Below are 23,756 nucleotides of genomic sequence, written 5' to 3'. Positions count from 1 at the left end.
ATGAGACTATTTACAACGGCCAATTAACCTACCAAACATATGTCTTTGGATGGTAGGAGGAAACTGGAACACCTGAAAGAAACCCAAGCAGTCACTGGGAGAACATACAAACTCCTTTCAAGCTGCTACTCTTAAAAACCAGTACTGTTTGATGATTTGGAGATACACATTAGATATACAATGCTCCTGGCACTAATATCTATTGCTTAACTAACTTGCAGAGATCTTTGATAATAGATGGGGATCTACAACAGGTGGCCACTCATGGTACAGACATCCATCTTGAATTACTCAAATTGTTAAAAACAACTGAAGGTATCAAGTCATCTTGCTTTAATAATACTCACTGCTTGAGATTGTTTGCACTACATAGTGGCTGCCCATTTAAATTCAGCCATCAAGTTCCATTTAGCTACTGTGATCTCCAGTTATTACGAACAATGCGAAATTGCTTGGTACCGTTTGTCCTGGAACATCTTCAATAAATATGGAATGCTACCAAATTTGTACCAGGTGGCGTTACAGCAAGGTTACAGACATTTACAACTGCTTTCAACCATATTTTTGTTATCAAAAGTAAGATGATTCTATCCATTGAAAATCTCTTGTAGTTGGCTTATTTATGCTTTTCGCCTTCAATATTTTTAGCCATACAGAATTATGCAGATAGCAGGGAACTTTTCCCAATCGAGAGGTGACTATAACCAGAGAGCACAGACTTAAGGTGATGGGTGAACTTTAGAGATCTTAGGAAAAATAAATTGAAATGAGGGTGGCTGCAACCTGAAACGTATTGATTGCATGAATGATAGAGGCAACTACTCTCACCAGATTTAAGTAGTATTTAGATGAGAGCTTGAGTCACTAAGAAACAGATGGATACAGATTAAGTGCTAGTAAATAGAAGATGATTTCATGTTTTGTGGAAAAGTGGGGGAATAAAAGGCCTATTTCTGGAATCTATTACCTGATTTACAAATGCTCTTTGAAAAGTGAGATTACAAAGCAGTGCACTGTACTTAAATATGCAAGTACAATAGTTGTCTCAGAAGACAAAAGAGAATGTTGATGCTTACACTAAGAGCACTTGCCTTAAACCATATCTTAAGACAGTTTGTTTGTTAAAAGGCTAACAAAAGAATGATGTCTTCACCACTTTGATCCCAATGATATATCTATTCATTGAAAGTCTCTTGCGTTTGATCTCTATGTTACTATCTTAAAATGTTGCAGAGGCAAAGGTGAAAGTTAACATTTCGGGTCAAGACATCAGGACTTAGGAGTTGTCATGACACATACCTAGATAAGTGCAGATAAAAACAAACTTTCAGTCATATGACAGACATGAAAGAATGAAACATTTTTAAATGCAGGGAGGCATTCAGTATAAGGAAATCACATGAAACATGGAAGCGCTCTTTTGAATTTTAAGCTTGGTTAAAGTTATGAACGCTGAAGGCCGAAGGGAGATATGAGAGAGGTTTATAAGATTATGAGGAGCAAAGAGAATAGACAGAGAGTATCTGTTTTCCAGTGTTAAAATGTCTAATACCAGAGGGTATGCATTGAAGGTGAGGGGGAAGGTTCAAGGGGGATGTGAGGGGTAAGGAGAAGATGGCAACGCGCCACACGTGTACAACCCTCCGATGAAAAATGATATTGTATCTGTTAAATAGGGGCCGTGAACAATTCTGATTTGATGGAGAATGGACGTGAAAGCACAGAGGAACATCTGGAGAAATTTCTGAAACACCTGTTCGCTGCTGTCGTTACTGTGTGGTCGTGAATCTTTCGGAGGGTAGGCCTCAAAATCCCCGGCCTTGCCTGTTTTTGGCCACCGAGAAGGAGGTCGAATCATTCGGATAGAGATGGCGCTCACTACTTGGTATCGGAGAGCTGATCAGAGCTCGAAGTTTTCGGATGACTCAGAGTCGGACCGTGGTCGGCATGGCAGAGAGAGTTTTTCTTCCTTCTCCCGTCTGCGTGAGATGTGGGACATTTGAGAAACTTTGAACTTTACTGTGCTCACAGACTTCTTCATCAGGTTATGGTATTGTTACACTGTTTGCAACTATATGTTATAATTATGTGGTTTTGTCAGTTTTTTCAGTCTTGGTTTGTCCTGTGTCTTGTGATATCACACCAGAGGAAATAATGTATCATTTCTTAATGCATGCATTACTAAATGACAATAAAAGAGGACTGCATGTCTTCATAATCATAAAAGTTTTTCTTATTAACTCAGAGTCATGGACTGTTCTGCCTGTGATTGTGATAGAGGCACATACATTAGTGACTTTTAACAGACTCTTAGACAAACACATGAATGCAAAGAAAATGGAGGGACATGGACATGGTGTAGGTAGGAGGGATTAGTGTTTGGGTGTCTTTGATTTGCTTTTTAGCTGGTTTGGCACAACATTGTGGGCCAAATGGCCTGTGCCTGTGCTGTACTGTTCTAGTTCCATGTTCCAAAGAAAGCTAATGCATTACGATGACTTAGTCAAGCGGTGCCACACATCGATGACGAACAAAGTCCTCTTGGGCTTACAGTGCGGGAGACAAGATACAGGCACTAACATCTGCCCTGTAACACACCTGTAACAGCTGTCAACTGATAAAGAAATACTGGAATTGTAACATTCTTTCCCAGCCATGTTATATTCCTCCTGTCACGTGAAGTACCACAGTGCATAAAAGCAAAGTCAAATTTGCCACATAAGCCTATATTACCTGCGAACTTCCATGTGAGATATTTGAGGAATGTTGTCGCTGCATCTGTGCTAACTGCTGCCTTTGCATCTGAACAAGTTGTTGTTGATGGGTGTGGTACTGTTCTTCCGTTATGCCACCTGTTAAGTAAATATCTTAATATTATGGTCTAATAATATTAGTTGAAAGCTAAAATAACCTTTTACATATATTTTGTAAAGCTAGCAAACGAATGAGTAGAAAAAAAATCAAAGTTCAGAAAAAAACATTAGCCTACATGGTGGACCTGAGGTAACTTTTACTTCTTTTATTCCCCCCTTGCTGGTTGACCATTCTGTACCTCTGAAGTGAATTATATGTATTCTTGCTTGCATTTATATCATGAAACATAAGGATTACAATCAATGAAAAGAGAAAAATATCACACACTTTCAAATTTGAGCATTACAACCAACTAATCGGATGCCATTATTAGGCTAAAAGAAGTAATAAATCATAAAACAGTTACAATAATACCCAAATCTCAAAGCATCTCTGTTATAACAAAAACCTCACAAGCTACTTCATTGTAGAAACACCATTAAATAGAAACAAAAATGCAGCAAGTCAGATAGTGAGTTACTTGGGATCAGCAAACACGGCAATAATAAATGAAAATGAACCACTTGCTTACCAGATATCCTATTCCTGCTGGTGATCATGCTACTTGATGATAAAATAGAAGACATTGGAATTCTCCTTTTATTCACATTCGGTCCTAACGTTTTGGAAGTACAGCGATTATCACTGTCCTGAAGCTGGGTTAATCGAGGCTGGAAGTGCCGTAATCGGCAAGCTTTAATATTGCTTAGTATCTCACTAAGTGACAGTCTATTTGTAAAGTCCTTATTGGAAGAAATGGTCCATGGGTCATCAGATGTAAAAGCAGCTGGGGAGCACGGAGATGACAGCATTTCTGGGTCAATTTGCCGTAAAATGTGATCATGATCTGTGGATAAGCGATCTAGCAAAAACCTTAAAGGAAAAGACAGCTTTGCTTACATTTCCACTGTTGATACAATCACAACATGGGCAAAGAACAATGCTAGATTGGTTGCATTTTATTTTCACAGGCTTGAATTTAGCACTCCCGATGAATTCTGACTTTCTTTAGACTTTTCATAGACCGAGTTCCACTGCATTTTGTAATAGGAACTTCAAAATTCTATCTCATTAACAGAACCTTTGAAAATCTGTTTTTTTAAATTTCTTCCCTAAGCATAACATAGCACCACTGTCACCTTAAAATAAGTCAGCATTACTTTTGTCATAATATAAACTGGAACATAGAAGGCCAAGAGGAAAACTTAACTGAACTGCAAATTATGATGGAGCAAGACAGAACAATTGAGAGACTGAAAGAGAGGCAGAGATTTAATGTAATTGGAAGGATCAGAGAAAATAAAAAAATAGATTTTTACCCAGAAGATAGAAAGTAAGTAGGATTAGAATAGTAAGTAGTTGATGACGAGCATCCACATGGGCCTGTTTCTGTGCTTTATGATTATGATGACAAGGGTGATAAGAGACAGAAACCAGCAACATATTTAAAAGATGTTTGAATCTGCACTTGAAAAGTCATGATCAAGTGTTAGGTGGGATTATGTAAAAGTGCACTTTTATACCTGGCATGAACACATTGAGCTGAATGGCCTTTTCTTACACTGCAAGTTGTCACTGAATATAACACACAACCAAATTTTAAGCAGTACTAACTACGCAATTTATAATGCATCTGATTTTCTTCTTTTAATAATTACATTAATTTATAATTACACAAATGAGAAAACTCATGCACAGGACTATAATCGTACGCAAATTGAACAAGCAACAGTTTTACTACAGCAATTTCAGAGGTGTCATTTCAACCTACCACAAGCTGGTAAGCATGAAAATATTTTCTATGCACTGTAGTTTATATTTAACTGCTGTCCAATCTTAAGATCAGCCACAGTGACTGTTAGTCACAACCAATCTGACCTAACAAAATCTGTTTTAAAGCAGACGAGGAGCAGTCAAGTCCTAGTGCATAAAACAGACCATCTCTCTGTGGCACTTCAATAACAAAGCAGGCAGGAAAATTTAGAATGGTAGATTTGAGGGAAGGGTCCAGAATTAAGGATAAAATTTTAAGAGGGGGCAAAATCATTGAAGATGCTGATGGACTGACAGCCAATTAGGGCAGCAAATACAAGCTGGGCAAATAATAATTCATATGCTAGAAAATGGGGATTTTTTTGGATGAATTTAGTAATTAATTGAAAGCAAATGATGGGAGAATGGGCAATAAGGCAATGAAATGACCAAAGGTAACTAAACCATGGCCAAGATACTCAGCAAAAAAATGGGATCGAGTCAAGAAGAGGGATGGCAAGAATAGGGATGGATGATGTTCATCAAATAGGTGGTTCTGCTCAGGGTTAAAATGGGACATAGAAGCCATAACTTTATTTAATGGAATTCTACACTGTAGCCCACTATGCTATATTTGTCTCAGAAGTGCTACTGCTTATTGCAGAAAAGGAGCAAATAACTTTTTAAAAATCAAAGCAAAAATAGCTTAAGTTTTCAGCACTGCTCAGTATACTTTTCAAAAGGCAGCAAGGTGCAAAACAAAAGAGGGCACTGGGTACCAAATCTGTTTCTACACAAGTCTAAAATTACATGTATTATAAACAGCAATACAACAAATATTCAGGTCAAGTATTTCCACCATTTTCTGTAATTACTCAGATTTCCTCCATCTATAGTGCTTTTATTATTAAGTATTGTGATATTTCATCAAAAGTTCTTCTATATTAAAAGTTTAAATAAAACTATTGCCATTCTGAGACCTCATAATAAATGATCAGCATTACACAAATGAAGTTTCTTTCATTGAACTATATTACAAAGATACTAAGTGAATAATTCTCTGGCACAATTAAGCACTTTGCTGTTGCCCATAAAAGTGTTTGCTTACCTTCCCCCACGGCCTATGCGCCTCCGTGCTAAACCTATGCACCTTCTTGGAACGGTGAGTGTTGTCAAACAGTATCTATAACGCGACTCACTTAACCCAGCTGGTTCTGCAGTCTGACATGGACTGGAACTCATCTGATCCAAATGAGGCTAGAATAGGCCAAAAGTTATGTAAAAATGAGGAAATCTGTAAATATTAATTATTTTACCCTATTCCCTCATTTTGTTGAGCATCCTTGAGGTAGAGTCACCATGGTGATGGAGAGGTTGCAAAGGAGGTTCACTAGGTTGGTATAATTGAAATGCTACGTAACACTTCAGTTATACTGGAAAGGCCAGTCTGTTTTCCTGGAGCAGAGTTGGTTAAAAGGGGATAAAACAGATATATAAATTTATGAGGGATACAAATACGGCAGACAGTAGTATTACCCCATATCAGAGGTATGATGCCTATAAAGTGTATTCAACTCCCTTAGAAAAGTTTTTATGTTTCATTGTTTTACAATAGTGAATCACAGTGGATTTAATTTGGCTTTTTTGGACACTGATCAACAGAAAAATAATCTTTTGCAACAAAGTGAAAACAAATCTCTACAAAAGTCATCTAAATTAATTACAAGTATAAAACACAAAATAATTGATTGCATAAGTATACACACACCCTTCAAGTCAGTATTTAATAGATACACCTTTTGCAGCTATTACAGCCTTGAGTCTGTGTGGATAGGTCTCCATCAGTTTTGCACATCTGGACACTGCAATTTTTCCCCATTGCTCTTTACAAAATTGCTCATGCTCTGTCAGACTGCATGGGGATCATGAGCGAAAAGTTCTTTTTAAGTCCAGCCTCAAATTCTCAATTGATTTAAGGTCTGGACTCTGATTTGGCCACTCCAGGACATTAACTTTGTTGTTTTTAAGGCATTCCTATGTAGTTTTGGTTTTAATGCTTCAGGTCATGTCTTGTTGGAAAACAGTTTTTCTCCCAACTGGCAGTCTCTTGCAGACTACATCAGGTTTTCCTCCAGTACTTCGCTGCGTTCACTTTACCCTCTACCTTCACAAGCCTTCCAGGGCCTGCTGCAGTGAAGCATCCCCACAACATTGTGCAGCCACCACCATGCTTCACGTAAAGATGATGATTTTGATTATGTGCGGTGTTTGACTTACGCCAAATTTAGCGTTTAGTCTGATAGCCAAAAAGCTCAAATTTGGTTTCATTAGACCACAGAACCTCATCAAACCTTCTTTGAGCTTACTTCAGTCTCCCACATGCCTTCTGGCAAACTCTAGTCAGTTTTCACGTGAGTTCCCCCCCCCCCAACAAACAGTGGCTTTCTCTTTGCCATTCCCCCATAAATCTGCAACTAGTGAAGCATCCGGGCAATAGCTGTTGTTTGCGCAGTTTCTCCCATTTCAGCCACTGAAGCTTGTAACTCCTCCAGAGTTGTCATAGGATTCTTGGTGGTCTCCCTCACTAGTCCCCTTCTTGCATGGTGACTCAGTTTTTGAGGACCGTCTATTCTAGGCAGATTTACAGCTGTGTCATATTCTTTCCATTTCTTGATGATTGACCTTACACCAAGGGATATTCAATGAGTTGGAAATGTTCTTGTATTTATTCCCTGACTTATGCTTTTCAATAACCTTTTCGTGGAGTTGCTTGAAGTGTTCTTTTGTCTTCATGGTGTAGTTTTTGACTCACCAGCAGTTGGACCTTCCAAATACCAGTGTATTTTTACTGCAATCAATTGAAACAGCTTCACTGCACACAGGTGATCTCCATCTAACCAATTATGTGACTTCTAAAGCAACTGACTGCATCAGTATGATTTGGTGTGTCACATTAAAGGGGGACTGATGAATACTAATGAATTCTGTGTTTCATATTTGTAATTAATTTAGATCATTTTGTAGAGATCTGTTCTCACTTTGACAGTAAAGTCTTTCTGTTGATCAGTATCAGAGAAAGCCAAATTAAATCCACTGTGATTCAATGTTGTAAAACATTAAAACATGAAAACTTCTGGGGGGGGGCAGGTGCTGAACACTTTTTATAGGCACTGAAAGATATAGATTTAGGGTAAGAGGCAAGCTATTTAGAAGGGATCTGAGGAGTACTTTTACTAACCAGAGAGTGATCAGTACCTGGAATGCACTACCTCAGAGTAGTGAAAAGAGCTGCTGACAGCATCTAAGAAGAGTTAAAACAAGGCTGCTATGGGCCAAACGCTGGAAGTTGGGATTCATACTACATGCCCAGCAGCATGGACATGGAGGGCTGAATGGCCAGCTTCCATGCAGTATGAATTTATACACATTCAATAACACAGGCTCAAGTACTTCTCCACATTCATTGGAGTAATTGAATCCAGGAGAATGCCGAGCAACAATCTGCAAAACCTCAGTTATTTCAAAGTTTGAGAAAATATGGGTGTCAATTTGGCTGTACTAAGTCCCTCAAGCATTGCTTTCTTTCTTTTTAAATCTTTTTATTGAATAAGTATACAAAAAGGTAAGCCATATAAGCACTAATACACTGTTAGAATATAATAAAATTACAGGAGATATTAATACAAAAAAAATGATACAAACAATGTAATTTAAACTAACATAATAGTATACTAATTTTTATTTATATATATATATATATATATATATATCTCAATAGAGAAAAAGAACCCCCCCCCCCCAAAAAAAACCACCGTGCAACTAACTAAAAGCAAAGCAATGGGCTAACTTGGAACCAAGCAGAGTTAAAAAAAAACTTAAAATCATGTCCTCAATCCTGACCTCCATTAAAAACGGTAAAAAAAAACACAAGAAGGGTATATAAATATGGAGCAAAAAAAAGAGGAGAGAAAAAAAATTACATTAAATGAAAATATTGAATAAAAGATCTCCAGGTCTGTTCAAATTTAAGTGAGGAATCATAAAGATTGCTTCTAATTTTCTCCAAATTCAAGCATAATATCCTCTGAGAAAACCAAAAAAAGGTAGTTGGAGCATTAAGCTCTTTCCAATGTTGTAAGATACATCTTTTCGCCATTAAAGTAAGAAATGCAATCATTCTACGGGCTGAAGGAGAAAGATTACTAGAAATTTTAAGTAGTCCAAAGATAGCAGTAATAGGGTGAGGAGAGATATCTATGTTCAATACCTTGGAGATAATATTAAAAATGTCTCTCCAAAAAGTTTCCAGAGTAGGACAAGACCAAAACATATGAGTTAAAGAGGCTATCTGCCCCGGACATCTATCACAAAAAGGATTAATATGAGAATAAAAGCGAGCTAATTTATCTTTGGACATATGTGCTCTATGAACAACTTTAAATTGAATTAGGGAATGTTTAGCACATATAGAGGAAGTATTGACTAATTGTAAAATCTGCCCCCAGTCATCCATGGAAATGATAGACCCCAATTCCTGTTCCCAATCTACCCTAATCTTATCAAATGGAGCTTTCCTAAGTTTCATAATAATATTATAAATCATAGCCGATGCACCTTTCTGACATGGATTAAGGTTAATTATAGTATCTAAAATGTATGTGGAGGAAGCATAGGAAAAGAAGAAAGTATAGTACTTAGGAAATTTCTAACTTGTAGATATCTAAAAAAATGTATTCTTGATAAACTATATTTATTAGATAATTGTTCAAAAGACATAAGGGGACCATCTAAAAATAAATCCAAAAACCGTGAAATACCCTTAGTCTTCCAAATTTGAAAAGCACGATCCGTAAAAGAGGGAGGAAAAAATATATTACCTAAAATAGGAATCGCTAGCCCAAATTGGTTAAGATCAAAAAATTTTCTGAATTGAAACCAAATACGTAAGGTATATTTAACTATCGGGTTAGATACCTGTTTAAGGCGTTTCAAATCAAAAGGAAGAGAGGAACCTAAAATAGAGCCAAGTGAATAACCCTGAACAGATTGTAATTCCAATGCTACCCATTTAGGAATAGATAGTATATCCTGGTCAAGTAACCAAAATTTCATATGTCAAATATTAATTGTCCAATAATAGAATCTAAAGTTAGGTAATGCTAAACCTCCATCTCTCTTAGCTTTCTGTAAATGTATTTTACCCAGCCTCGGGTTTTTATTTTGCCAAATAAAATGAAGAAATTTTTGAGTCAACTTTATCAAAAAAAGATTTTGGAACAAAGATTGGTAATGCCTGAAATATATATAGAAATTTTGGCAAAAAAAACATCTTAACTGCATTAATACCACCAATCAAAGTTAAATATAAAGGAAACCATTTAGATGAAAGTTGAATAATATGGTCAATTAAGGGTAAAAAGTTAATCTTAAATAAATCTTTGTATTTACAAGTAATTTTAATCCCAAGATATGAAAAATAATTATTAATTTAAATGGAAAGTTACGATATAAGGGAAGTTGTTTATTAATCGGGAAAAGTTCACTCTTACTAAGATTTAATTTATAACCTGAAAAGAGACTAAATTGTGCTAATAACTCTAAAACAGCAGGGATGGATTTTTGAGGATTAGAAATATATAAAAGTAAGTCATCAGCATAGAGTGATATTTTATGGGACTTAGTTATCCCAGTAATATTTGGAGATCCTCGAATGGCAATTGCAAGCGGTTCTAATGCAATATCAAATAATAAAGGACTAAGAGGACAACCTTGTCGAGTTCCTCGAAAAAGAGGGGAAAAAGGTGAGCTTAGAGAGTTAGTACAGACCGAGGCCACAGGAGAATGATGTAACAGTTTGATCCAAGATATAAATTTTGAGCTAAAATTAAACATTTCAAGCACCTTAAATAAGTAAGGCCATTCTACTCTATCAAAAGCTTTCTCAGCATCTAAAGAGATAACACATTCAGGAACATTTTGTGAGGGGGTATAAACAATATTTAACAGTGTGCGAATGTTATAAAAAGAGTAACGACCTTTAATAAAACCCATTTGGTCTTCCGAAATAATAAAAGGAAGTACTTTTTCTAATCAGTTTGCTAATAACTTAGAAAACACTTTAGAATCAACATTTAATAAAGATATTGGTCTATAAGATGCACATTGAGCAGGATCTTTATCCTTCTTTAATATTAGAGAAATTGACGCTCTATTGAAAGATTCGGGAAGTTTACCAAGTTTTAATGAAGCCTCAAAAACCCTACAGAACCAAGGGATTAATGAAGGTGTAAAACATTTATAAAATTCTACGGTAAACCCATCAGGGCCAGGAGCTTTCCCCAAATTCATAGAGGAAATAACATTCTTAATCTCATCAGTGGTAATGGGAGTATCTAGCATAGAAGACATATCCTGTGAAATCTCAGGGAAATCTAGGTTATCTAAAAAATCATTCATATATTTAGAGTCTCGAGGAGACTCTGATTGATATAAGGAAGAATAAAAATCACAGAAGGTTTGATTAATCCCCGCATGATCAAGTATCGGTCGGTCATTTTGGTTATAAATCTGATTAATTTGAGATTTAGCATAATTAGACTTCAATAAGCATTGCTAATGTTAAAAGGTCATTCTTTTTCCAGCACCCTTTGGCATTTTAGTTTATAAATAAAAGCAGGCAGAAAAACAATACTTTTGTCTGAAATTCTCTTCTGTCATTCAAAAATACAGAACTCAAATTGGTAAAAGTTACCTGAAACAGCTATTTCTTCAGCCCCAATTCTGTATTTTTGTTAGTTTCTTAATTATGCATACACCCAACCCTCTAAAAGAATCAAATTTGAAAACGAGAATACAGCAGCTCTACTGAGATTTAATTATTTTCATATTTAAAAAGAAATGAGAATATGTATTAAAACAATTTCTTAAAAAAACTTGTGGCATTTCAAATTCTTTTTCCCTTCAACCCATTGTTGAAGAAAAAATGCATTTAACACTTAAATATTAGGTAAACTAAGATGGAGCCATAGGCAAACTATTCCTGCATGCAACCTGATGCACTTTGCTAAAAGGAGACTTGGAAAACAGAGAACTATCATGATTGGTCAAACACAAGGTCCAAATCAGCAGTACACCATTCAATCAACACCTCAGTTTTATGCCATGGAAGACTCATTCACTCATGAGGAAATATATCATATATACAAAATTCCCAAAAAAAAATCTAATTTAACAAAGCGCATTTGGAGATTTTGTTTCACATACTTACAAAATTGAAATAACTGAGACAACAGATAAAAATACACAACTTTTGAAAGCTTTGCTTTAAACTCAGAAGTTGCATATGAGACAATTACTTACAGCATAGTACTGGCAACCAGCTTTCCTCTTGAAAGCAAAAAGCCCATCAGGGTCACTGTCTTCCTCAGTCTCTGATACTGGAGAAGGAACCTGTCAAAAACAAAATATGTCAATACTAAGTTAGCATCATTATGTGTCAAGTTATGTGTGTAGAAATTAATTCTGTTAATAGATTCAACTTGCAAATTTCCTTGTCTGAAACTAAAGTGCTGCAAATTGACAGCTTCAAGACATAGCATATTATCATTATTCCCTTATAATCATGGCACAATCAGACATAGGAACAGAATTTGGCCATTTGAGTCTGCTTCGCCATTTGATCATGGCGGAACAGAAATTCATAATCTTATTAATGTGGTTTTTAAGTTACTGGAAAGGAAAGCAAATGTGTGTGTCAGCTGCAGGGTGAGAAACACACATTTGAACACACTGTATGCTGTTCTGGTCACCACATTAAAGAACATGGTTATATGGAGTTCACGTGACAGGGCTGAAACTTGTCTATAAATAAACGCAGAATGCACAACACAGAAACAGGTCCTTCAATCTCTGTTATCTGTATTGACTATGATGCCAATCAAAACTAATCCCACCTTTCTGCATGGGGTCAGCATCGCTCCATTACCTGCCTGTTCATGTATCCATTTAAACCACTTTCCTTGATGCTTAACACTGTAAAAAAACCATCAATTCTAAAAATTATAGATACAAGCAAAGTTAACATTATCCCACTCCTGATTTAAAACAGGTTGTAAAGCTCAGAGCAGAACATCATCTCAATCCTATTTCAAACTAACTGTCATCTTGCTTACTAAAGATTTTCTGTACCTGGGTGTAAGACTCTTCATCAGAACTGAGAAAGTCATACTGCTTAATATCCCTCTTTAAGGGTGGTTGTGATTCTGTGCTAGGCTGATGGTGTAGAACAATACACTCTGAAGCTTTATGTTTCTTCTTCACATATTTCTTCTTTACACGAACAGCATCAGTAACTTCCTCTTTAAGTGTCATCAGATGTGGTGCCTGCTGCTTTAAAGGAAACATGGCAAAACTAAATTAAGCAAGTTATTTCCATGTACTGTATACACGTTAAATGTAAACTACAGCAGTTGTTTATTAAAATACTGCATTCATGTTATCTTTAACCACAGAAATATTATGATGGAAGACTTTTTAATTAACAATCTAGAACTAAAATTATTTCCTTATTTTTTTTTACACAATAGTCATACAGCCCTTTTGCCCAAGCCGATCAAGTGTTTTGAAAGGTTGAAATACTGAAGAAATTAGATAAACCAATTTTGGCAAGGATATTATACAAGTAATCTGGTATTGTCTTAAAGACACAAAAGAAGTACTTTTGTTAAAAATGTTTTTGCCAAGAATAAGTCAGAAAAGCTTAAGATGCCAAAGAACTTTGAAAACTGGAAACATTATAGTTGGTGCACTTATAAAGCAACTTACGCTTAGTTAACAATGGTGTGAGCACTTCAGGTGAAACAATTCGCAGCAACAAAAATATTTCATCAAGAGCTGAACCCAGAATACAAATGAGAATATTCAAATGGATGGCTACAAAGATTTAAAGGTAGGCAAAGCATTTCATTACATAGTGCGTGCGGAAAAAAAATGATGACACTGAAACCATGGCAAAGTTCATTGATGAATTTTCAGTCAGTGGTAATGGAAAATTTATCTCGAAAATTTATCTCCAAAATGCGTGCATAATGCTGCTGATACAGTCTAGTATTAGCATTGCAAGTCACAAAAATCTTTTACACAAAATGTTCAGGCAGCTCAAACTGGGGTAAAGGATTCTCAGGATAGACTTAAATTTCCGCTGCACATACATGGGCAAGCTATTGTAAATCAGTAAAAATGTGCCCTCGAGGGCCTTTAAAAGAGCTAACAAGTGTGGATAACAATGAAATCATTTGAAAATAATTTTCAATTGGAAACTATTGACCTCAGGGTCAAGTTCAAATTCATTTATTGTCATTCAACTGTACACATGTATACCACCAAATGAAACAATGTTCCTCAGGTCCAAGGTGCAGAATACAATACATATAACTCACGCATTACACATACAAGTAATATTACCACAAATAAATTAACAAATGATAAGGTGCATGCACAAGTTAAAAAGTAAATAGTATACTGCTACTTGCACTTCATATAGGATGAGAACTGTGTGGTGACAGGGAGTTCAGTAGACTTATGACCTGAGCAAGAAGCTGTTTCTAATGCTATGGACCTGGCAGTAGGGAATCACAAGATTGCTGGATGGATGGGAGAGATCACTGACAATGCTAATGTCCTATGTACACCACTCATGATAACTATCTGTAAAGGGTGGAAGAGAGACCTCAATGACTCTCTCAGTAGACCACGCAATCCTGTGTAGGGTCTTGCAGTCAGATGCCTTGCAATCCACAGTGCAGAATACTTTGCTTCTACTCAGCCAACTCCAAAGCAAATCTTTTAGTTAAGGTAATGCTAGTAGGCTGTGCACTTCTGATTCAGCCCTTTGACCAGAGCATACTGCAGTTGCAGAAAAGTAAATACAAGGAGTTCATACATCATTTGTGTGTTGCAGTTAAAAATGAGAAGCCTGTTGTTTCATTCTTAAAGAAGTTAACTTAAGGATGCCACCTGGTCACTTGTATCAACCTGGGATAAAGCTGAACAAAGAATGTTCCTGGTACATACTGTAACTAACCTTAATGCTTGAGGAAGAGAAAGGCAAAGATCCTAACCTCATTGGATTTAGAGCTTCTAGTAAAAAGAAAATTACTTGAGAATTGGTGGAGTATGCCAAAAGTATGAGTGACCCAAAGCGTTTTGAGGTGTGACAGAAGAAATTCTAGGAGTGGATGAATGTCAATGATGAAGTGCCAATTGCTTATCATCCTCTGATAAAGAGATTATGGAAGTGATTCAGCAAGGTGAGGAGCAAGAAGAAAATGAAGTAAGTTGGAAGAATTTCTATTGAAACCTGTATCTAATTGACTGAAACCTTAACTACAGGACTGGAACAAATTGGTCCTTACTACAAAACAAGAGATAATATCAGTTTTGTTGATTTTAACAAAATTAAAGAGAAAATACAGTACATATAAAGCAAGCTACTTTGGAACAGTAGAGAAGACTTTCCTCCACCACCTCTTCTAATGATGTACAGGAATCTGATAATCCTGACACAATCTGAGTTTGCTTTAACCATCGGGAAAAAAGGAGGTTGATGTATGGCAGAATTAAAAGTAAATTTAGTTTTCTGTTTTAATCTTTTCAACAGCTTTAAAATCAAAGCTTTATTCTACCTTCTGGGTCAAAGCAGTTAATTGGAAAGTTTAGGGTTTAGGTGTATATTTACATAGAGAAGGAGTTACATTTACACAGAAAATTTCTGTGGTCTGGCATCGGTCAGGTCCTAAAGGTACTGGAACTTAAGTATTAACCTACATTTCATTTTTTTTTGGTACAGGTTGAAGAGCAGCCCAACTCTGAAAAAGGTAGTTAGGCCAATTAACCACTGTTTCCCAACAATCTGCTTAATTTTAAAATAATAACTGAACACATCCTTGCTGTGTTCCCACTAATTGGAAAATTACAAGTTGGTTCCAAGTTTTAAAATGTCCCATATTTTGGATATAGATTTGGTCAACAAAATATAAACAAAAAGGTTCAATACAAATATTTCAGTAGCAATTAATGCAAACTCAAATGCTGAATCCACAAGGAAATATTTGGTGAGGTTTTGTTTTTACCTTAACAATCTTGTTTTCTGGTGCTTTGTAATGATTGCCATTGTGAAGAGATGCTGGAGTGTTGGAGACTACCTTTTCTTGCTTGAGAGTCTTCAGCTCACTCATAACTTCTCCACCAAAGTCGCCCATGTGGTACCTATTTAAACAGAATAACTTCAGCATCTCCTACCATTTTAAGCTGCTTTTGTGCAATAATCAACCAGTAAATCAGAATTCAAATCAGCAAGTGACTATGGCAACATTTATGTAACCATAATAAATTCTCATGATCATACCTCTTTTCAACCACACCCAGAGTAAGATGAAGCAAATCCCTTTTGGTTTTTTCCCGCCTTTTAATCATTTCTAGGATGGTAACTGCCCGACTGAACTCTCTACGCAGCTTCAACATTTTCTCATATGAAGCTTCATCATTTTTACGATTCTGCCAACAAATTAAAACCATTAGTTTTATACGAGCCATCACATTTTACCAGAAACAAAAGACAAACGTTTTCAGACAATGTTTTTTCCATTCAATTATAAGGCAATAATAAAAAAATCCCAATGAAACAAAAACTTACAAGTCACTTTGTACTCATTCTAGGTGCTCCTTGAAATACTGTGACTGTACTTGCCTCTACCACTTTCTCAGGCAGTGCATTACAAATGCCAATCATTCCGTGTGGAAAAAACAATTCCCCCCTTCAATGTTGCTTTAAACCTCCTAACACTCACTTTATATCTATGCACTCTTGTTATATACTCCAACCAAGGAAAAGATTCTTACAATCTATTCTAATAATTCTGTATAACTCTTCAGCTGCCTCTTTTTGTACTATCCTTCAGACTCCTCTATTGCAGGAAAAAAACAAGCTACTGAAACTCTCCTTCCACCTGAAAAATTACAATCCAGGCAGCATTTTTGTGAATTGTCTCTGTGCCCTCTCAAATGCAATCACATCCTTCCAAAGATGTTGCACATACTACACCAGCTGTGGCCTAACCAGTGCTTTGGAATACTCCAGTAAGACAATTACATATGGATGCATAAAGGTAGCTAGGCAAGACATCATCTACTTTCCATTCACACAGGAACAGTCTTCACTTCCAAAGAAATCGGTAGTTTATGCTGCATGAATGAGTAACATAAAATGCTCACCTTCCTGGTCTGCATCTTCTCAGTTCTCCTCCGAAAGGCAACATATGGATCATTGTTAGTGGAACCATCTCTTTTCTCCTGTTTAACCCAGGGGATAAGAGAGGGTGCCCTACAGTTTTTGCGCTTCCTTGCCCAGTAATCATGGACTGCTTTTATTAGGTAATCATCTTCCTTCAAAAGCAGTTTGGCCTCTTGAATAGATACAAGCTGAAAAATAAGGTAATAAAAATAATTTAATGAATCTATTTGCAGAAATTGATGAGATTACAGTTTATGATTTCTTTACTTATCTATTGAAATAAATACAACTCTAAACTCTATGTCAATATTAATCTTCATATCGAGACACCTTCACGTTACCGTACCAATACATTTTAATTCCAACCACAAAGAATAGATTACACAATACTCCCTCATTTTACAACTTTCACACCAGCCATCATCATGGCCTGCACATGTACAGTTTAGATGGTTTTAAAATAAGATTCATACATTTTAGAAAAAAGTTTAAATGAATCAAATTATTTTACTTAACTTAAAAGTTGCTGGTGAACGCAGCAGGCCAGGCAGCATCTCTAGGAAGAGCTGCAGTCAACGTTTCAGGCCGAGACCCTTCGTCAGGACTAACTGAAGGAAGAGTGAGTAAGGGATTTGAAAGTTGGAGGGGGAGGGGGAGATCCAAAATGATAGGAGAAGACAGGAGGGGGAGGGATGGAGCCAAGAGCTGGACAGGTGATAGGCAAAAGGGATACGAGAGGATCATGGGACAGGAGGTCCGGGAAGAAAGACGGGGGGGGGGGGGGGCAGAGGATGGGCAAGGGGTATATTCAGAGGGACAGAGGGAGAAAAAGGAGAGTGAGAGAAAGAATGTGTGTATAAAAATAAGTAACAGACGGGGTACGAGGGGGAGGTGGGGCATTAGCGGAAGTTAGAGAAGTCGATGTTCACGCCATCAGGTTGGAGGCTACCCAGACAGAATATAAGGTGTTGCTCCTCCAACCAGAGTGTGGCTTCGTCTTTACAGTAGAGGAGGCCGTGGACAGACATGTCAGAATGGGACCCTTTGCCCATCCTCTGGGTCCCCCCCCCCCCCCCCGTCTTTCTTCCTGGACCTCCTGTCCCATGATCCTCTCGTATCCCTTTTGCCTATCACCTGTCCAGCTCTTGGTTCCATCTCTCCCCCTCCTGTCTTCTCCTATCATTTTGGATCTCCCCCTCCCCCTCCAACTTTCAAATCCCTTACTCACTCTTCCTTCAGTTAGTCCTGATGAAGGGTCTCGGCCTGAAACGTCAAGGGCACCTCTTCCCAGAGATGCTGCCTGGCCTGCTGCGTTCACCAGCAACTTTTATGTGTGTTGCTTGAATTTCCAGCATCTGCAGAATTCCTGTTGTTTGCATTTTACTTAACTTGATCATTTCAACCATCTGATATTTGACACATGTAGGTTATTACTGGTCTCATTTTGCAACACAGATCAAGTTTTAAATTGATAATAGAAAAGCCTTAGAATCAGGTTTAATATCACTGGCATATGTTATGAAATATGTTGTTCTGCAGCAGCAGTACATTGTAACACATAATAAAAACTATATATTACAAGTATATAAAAAAATCAAATTGAATAAGTAGTGCAAATAGAGAATGAAAATAAATACTGAGGTGTTCATGGGTTCATTATCCATTCAGAAATTTGATGGTGGTAGGGAAGAAACTGCTCCTGAAACACTGAATGTGTGTCTTCAGGCTTCTGTTCCTTCTCCTTGATGGTAATAATGAAAAGAGGGCACGTCCTGGCTGATGGGAGTCCTTAAAGATGGATGCCACCTTTTGAAGATGTCCTGGATGCTTGGGAGGCTAGTGTCCATGACGTAGCTCACAGAGTTTACACCTTATTGCACCTTTTTCCAATCCTGTGCAGTGGCTGTTCCATACCAGACAGAAATACCAATTAGAATGCTCACCATGGTACATTTGTAAAAATTTGCGAGTATCTTTCGTGACACACAAATTCTCCTCAAATTCCTAATGAAATATAGCCACTGCCGTTGTTTCTTTGTAATTGCATCAATATGTTGGGCCCAGGATAGATCTTCAGAGCTGCTGACATCCAGGAATGTGAAACTGCTCACCCTTTCCACTGCTGATCCCTTGATGAGGACTAGTGTGTTTCCTCAACTTCCCTTTCCCGAGGTCCACAATCAATTCCTTGGACTTACTGACATCGAATGCAAGGATGTTGCTGTGACACCATTCAACCAGCTGATCTGTCTCGCTGTTGTGTGCCTTCTTGTCACCATCTGAAATTCTGCCAACAATAGTTGTAATTGGCAAATTTATAGATGGTGTTTGAGCTGTGTATAGCCACAATTGTAGGTGTGGAGATAGTAGAGCAGTGGGCTAAACACGCATCCTCGAGGCACGCCAGTATTGATTGCCAGCGAGGAGATGTTATTTCCAATTCACATGGACTGTGGTCTCCTGGTGAGGAAGACAAGGACCCAGTTACAGAGGGAGATAGTGGTCCAGATTTTGGAACTTGTTGATTAGGACTGAGGGTATGACTATGTTGAACACTGAGCAATAATCAATAAACAGCAGCCTGACATAGGGAATTTTTTCACTATTGTCCCAATGATCCAAGGCCAAGTGGAGAGCCAGTGAGTTTGTATCCCCTGTAGACCTATTGTCTAAAGGCAAATTACAGCAGATAAAGATCCTTTCTTAGGCAGGAGTTGATCCTAGCCACAACTGACCTCTCAAACACTTCATCAGATTAGAATTGAATACCACTGGACAATAGTCATTAAAGCAACTCACCCTGCCCTTCTTGGACACTGGTATGAATTGCACCCTTATGAAGCAGGTGGGAATCTCTGTCTGCAGCAGTGAGAGATTGAAGTTACCCCTGAACATTCCCGCCAGTTGGTTGGCACAGGTTTTCAGAGCCCTACCAGATATGCCATCTGGGATGATACCTTGTGAGGATTCTTGAAAGATGTCCTGATGTAGGTCTCCAAGACAGATCATAGGGTCACCAGATGCTGCTGGGATTTGTTAAAGTGTAGTTTTATTCCCCCTTTCAAAGCGTGCATAAAAGGCATTGAGCTCAGCTGGGAGTGAAGCATCACAGCCGTTCATGGTGTTAGGTTTCACTATGGTAGAAAGTAATGCCCTGCAAATCCTGCCAGAGCTGACATGAACCAACTCTGACGCTAATGTCAACTGGAATCCTTTCTCCCCACTCTCCACCATAGGTTGTACCTGGACTTTTTGTATAGTTCTGAATCACCAGTCTTGAATGTCACTGTTCTAACCTTTAGCAGACTGAAAATCTCCTGGTTCATTCAAGGCTTTTGGTTTGGGTATGCCTGGTATGTTCCTGACGGCAGACACTCATCCACATGGGTCTTGATGAAATCAGGACAACTGTGGAGTATTCATTCATGCCCAAAGATGAATCTCTGAATATTGCCCAGTCCACCGACTAAAGCAATCTTGTAAGCTCTCCTCCACCTCCCCTGACCATACTCTGCTGGTCCTCACCAGTGGTGCTGCAGTCTTTAGTCTCTGCCTCTACGTTAAGAGAAGTACAGCCTGGTGATGAGACTTTCCAAAATGTGGGTGTGGGATGGCACGGTAAGCGCTCCTGATGGTGCTACAACAATGGTAATTGTGTTGGCTCCTCTGGTTTGGTGGTAGTTTCTTTGGAGGACTTCTTCAAGCTGGCCTGGTTGAAATCTCCCACAAAAATCACAGTGCACAGATGATTACGTTGCTCAGCTCCTCCAGTACCTGTCTGATGTTGGCCTGAGATGGAATGTACACTACTACTGGTATGATGGCATGTGGGCCATGAAGCCTGCCAGTGTGGCTTTAACTGTTTATTCACTAGCATCACAAAACGCACTCTCCAAGAATTGCTTAACAGGGCACAGCAGGAAATTCTAGATTTCTAAAAGAATAGCTAGAAGTGGTATAAATACAGATGGAGCAAGTGGCAGGACATACTGAGAAATCATACAGCTGCCAGGTATGGCACTAAATAATTTAAAATTAAGATAACAATACAAAATCTGTACCATTACTCAATGATAAATGATGCAGCGCTGTACCTGATTTCCACTAGCCTTTTCCAATCGGTCAAACATTTCTTCAAACTGTAATGGTTTAATCTCTACTTTTCTATTCAGACGATTGAATAAGATCTCATCTTCAGAATCCATGTCATAATCAGGTTGTTCACTATCTAAATTAATAGCTAGAAAAATGATTTTTTTAAATCTTCAAATTTAAAAATATTTTTAAACCAATTTAAGACATTTAACAAGACACAAAATTTGCTAAGAATTACACAAACTCGCTAATTTTGTAATATTTACATTAAAACCTCTCCTTATATTTAAAGGCCAAGATATAATCAATGGACTACATTGACTCCAATGGTCTACAAGAAGGGACTGAGGCAGAAGAAAGGAAACTATAGGCCCAATAGTCAGGCCTCAGCGGCCGGAGTTGATTATTAAGGATGACCTTTCAAAGTACTAGGAAGCACATGATAAAATAGGCCACAGGTATGGTGACCTCAAGGGAAAATCTTGCCCGACGGATCTATTGGAATTCTTTGAAGAAGTCACAAGCAAGGGGAAAATTGGCTGATGTTATATACTTGGATTTTCAGAAGGCCATTGACAAGGTGCCACACAAGGTCAAGAGCCCATAGTATTAGAGGAAAGATTTTACCATGGATTAATCAGTGGCTGACTGGCAAGAGACAAAGAGTTGGAATAAGGAGAGCCTTTTCTGACTGACTGCTGGTGACTAGTGGGCCAATACTTTTTACATTATATGGATAAAAGAATTGATAGCTTTGTTGCAAAGTTTGCAGGCGTTATGAAGATAGCTGGAGGGGCAAGTAGTTTTGAGGAAGTAAGCTACAGAGAAACTTACGACAACGCAGGAGAATGGGCAAAAAATAGCAGATGGAGTAGTGCTGGGAAGTGTATGGTCATGCACTTTGGTAGAAGAAATTATAGAGTTGACTATTTTCTAAATGGAGAGAAAATATAAAACACCGAGGTGCAAAGGGACTTGGGAGTCCTTGTGGAGGATTTCCCAAAAGTTAATTTGAATATGTGGTGAGGAAGGCAAATGCAAGGTTAGCATTCATTTCAAAAGGACGGGAATATAAAAGAAAGAATGTAATGTTGAAACTTTATAAAGCACTATTGAGGCCTCACTTGGGAGTATTGTGAGCAGATTTGGGGCCCTTATCTTAGAAAGGATGTGTTGAAACTAGAAAAAGTTCAAAGGAGGTCACGAAAATGATTCCATGATTGAATGGTTTGTCATGTGAAGAGCCTCTGATTCACTAGAATTCAGAAGAATGAGGAGTGACCTCATTGAAGCCTATTGAATGGTGAAAGACTTTGATAGAGTGGATGCAGTGAGGACGTTTCCTGTGGTGAGAGAGTCTAGGACCAGAGGAGACCGCCTCAGAATAGAAGAGAGACCTTTTAGAACGAAGATGAGAAGGAATTTCTTTAGCCAGAGGGTGGTATATCTGTGGAATTCTTTGCCACAGTCTTTATGTATATTTAAGGCAGAGGTTGATAGATTCTTGACTGGTCAGGGCATGAAGGGATACAGGGAGAAGGCCGGAAACTGGGGCTGTGAGGAAAATTGGATCAACCATGATGAAATAGTGGAACAGACTCAATGGGCCAAATGGCCTAATTCTGCTCCTGTATCTTATGGTTTTATGGACTAAGCTAAACCATATCTCTTCCAGTTTTACATTTTTAAATTTCACTGCACTGATTCCTTCTAAAACCAGATATGCAAACATATCTACTGCAGATTGTTAAAATCTTGGGAGTATCATATGACATACCCACAATTACATGTTTGAATCTATATTCTAGTGAGGGGCTAAAATAACACGAAATTTTAAGGAACTGCAAACACCTCACTCTAAGCTTTGCTACAGTACAGTTAGAAAAATTAAAATAAAATATGAAGCACATTAATGAATACTTCCAATGACAAATATAATCATGAACTTGAAAAGTTTAAAATGTGATATAATTTTAAAGCATACAAATATATTCTTTACCATCACACTGAATGTTACATAAAATTGTGATCACAGAAAACAATACCTCTTATATATCAAAATCAGATCTTAACTGTTCTAGAGCTTCAAAACACTAATGGTGAGGATGATTTGTCAATCATTAAATAATATGATTACGACTTACGTTGAATATGAATGAGTTGCTTAGGAACCTTGAATTCACCCCTGTATAGACGATCATAGTAAGAGACATTACTCTCTGCTTCAGGCACTGGAATAACCATATTCTCCCTTTTTTCTCTGAAGACCTGCTGGGCTGAAATTGCTCTCTGCAAATGATGTTCCTAAGGAAAAAAAGTAAATTATTTTATAGCAAGGAAAAGAAATGCAGGGTTACCCAAAAAATGAGTAGCACAAAACTGTAAAATTATAAATGTCATCCTTAGCATATTGCAATGTTGCAGAATTCTAGTAGGCAATGACAAATGGCACTTCCTAGCTACGAATGAAGAGTAGAGAAAAAAACTCATATCCTATTGTCCTTAAAGTGTATACACATCCACATGCAGACATCTGGAGAGATGAAGATTTGGAATTATTGTAATAACCTATTTTAGAACAGCTAGATAAATTATGGGCACATTCCTAGAAAGCAGGCTTAACAGTCACAAAATAATTATGCAGCCTTTGTAAATGCATCACAGCGCAAATCACCTTCAGGAAGGGGAAGAAGAAAATTGGATTTTCCTATATGTACGCAATACAAGAAAAGTTTGGGAAATGGAGGCAAACACTTAAATAGCATTC

The 23,756-nt window shown here is 37.5% G+C and overlaps 1 protein-coding gene across 4 annotated transcripts in view; it reads right to left on the bottom strand.

The window, feature by feature from the left end:
* epc2 (enhancer of polycomb homolog 2 (Drosophila)) overlaps positions 1-23,756 on the bottom strand; it is a 61,419-nt gene that overhangs the window by 14,125 nt on the left and 23,538 nt on the right. For 2 of the 4 annotated variants that reach the window (XM_072258637.1, XM_072258639.1), the window contains 10 exons: positions 23,134-23,293; positions 20,989-21,134; positions 16,876-17,082; positions 16,010-16,158; positions 15,735-15,870; positions 12,793-12,993; positions 11,965-12,054; positions 5,714-5,862; positions 3,386-3,726; positions 2,734-2,852 (listed from right to left, as the gene is read on the bottom strand). In XM_072258637.1, the coding sequence (XP_072114738.1) occupies positions 2,734-2,852; positions 3,386-3,726; positions 5,714-5,862; positions 11,965-12,054; positions 12,793-12,993; positions 15,735-15,870; positions 16,010-16,158; positions 16,876-17,082; positions 20,989-21,134; positions 23,134-23,293 (1,698 nt within the window). The remainder of the gene's footprint in view (positions 1-2,733; positions 2,853-3,385; positions 3,727-5,713; positions 5,863-11,964; positions 12,055-12,792; positions 12,994-15,734; positions 15,871-16,009; positions 16,159-16,875; positions 17,083-20,988; positions 21,135-23,133; positions 23,294-23,756) is intronic. The other 2 variants (XM_072258638.1, XM_072258640.1) reach the window with 2 other exon arrangements.

This window comes from Mobula birostris, chromosome 5, assembly GCF_030028105.1.
Source record: "Mobula birostris isolate sMobBir1 chromosome 5, sMobBir1.hap1, whole genome shotgun sequence".
NCBI classification, from domain to species: Eukaryota; Metazoa; Chordata; class Chondrichthyes; order Myliobatiformes; family Myliobatidae; genus Mobula; species Mobula birostris.
Note: the sequence above shows the minus strand (reverse complement) of the source record. Positions and strands in the feature narration are given on the sequence as shown.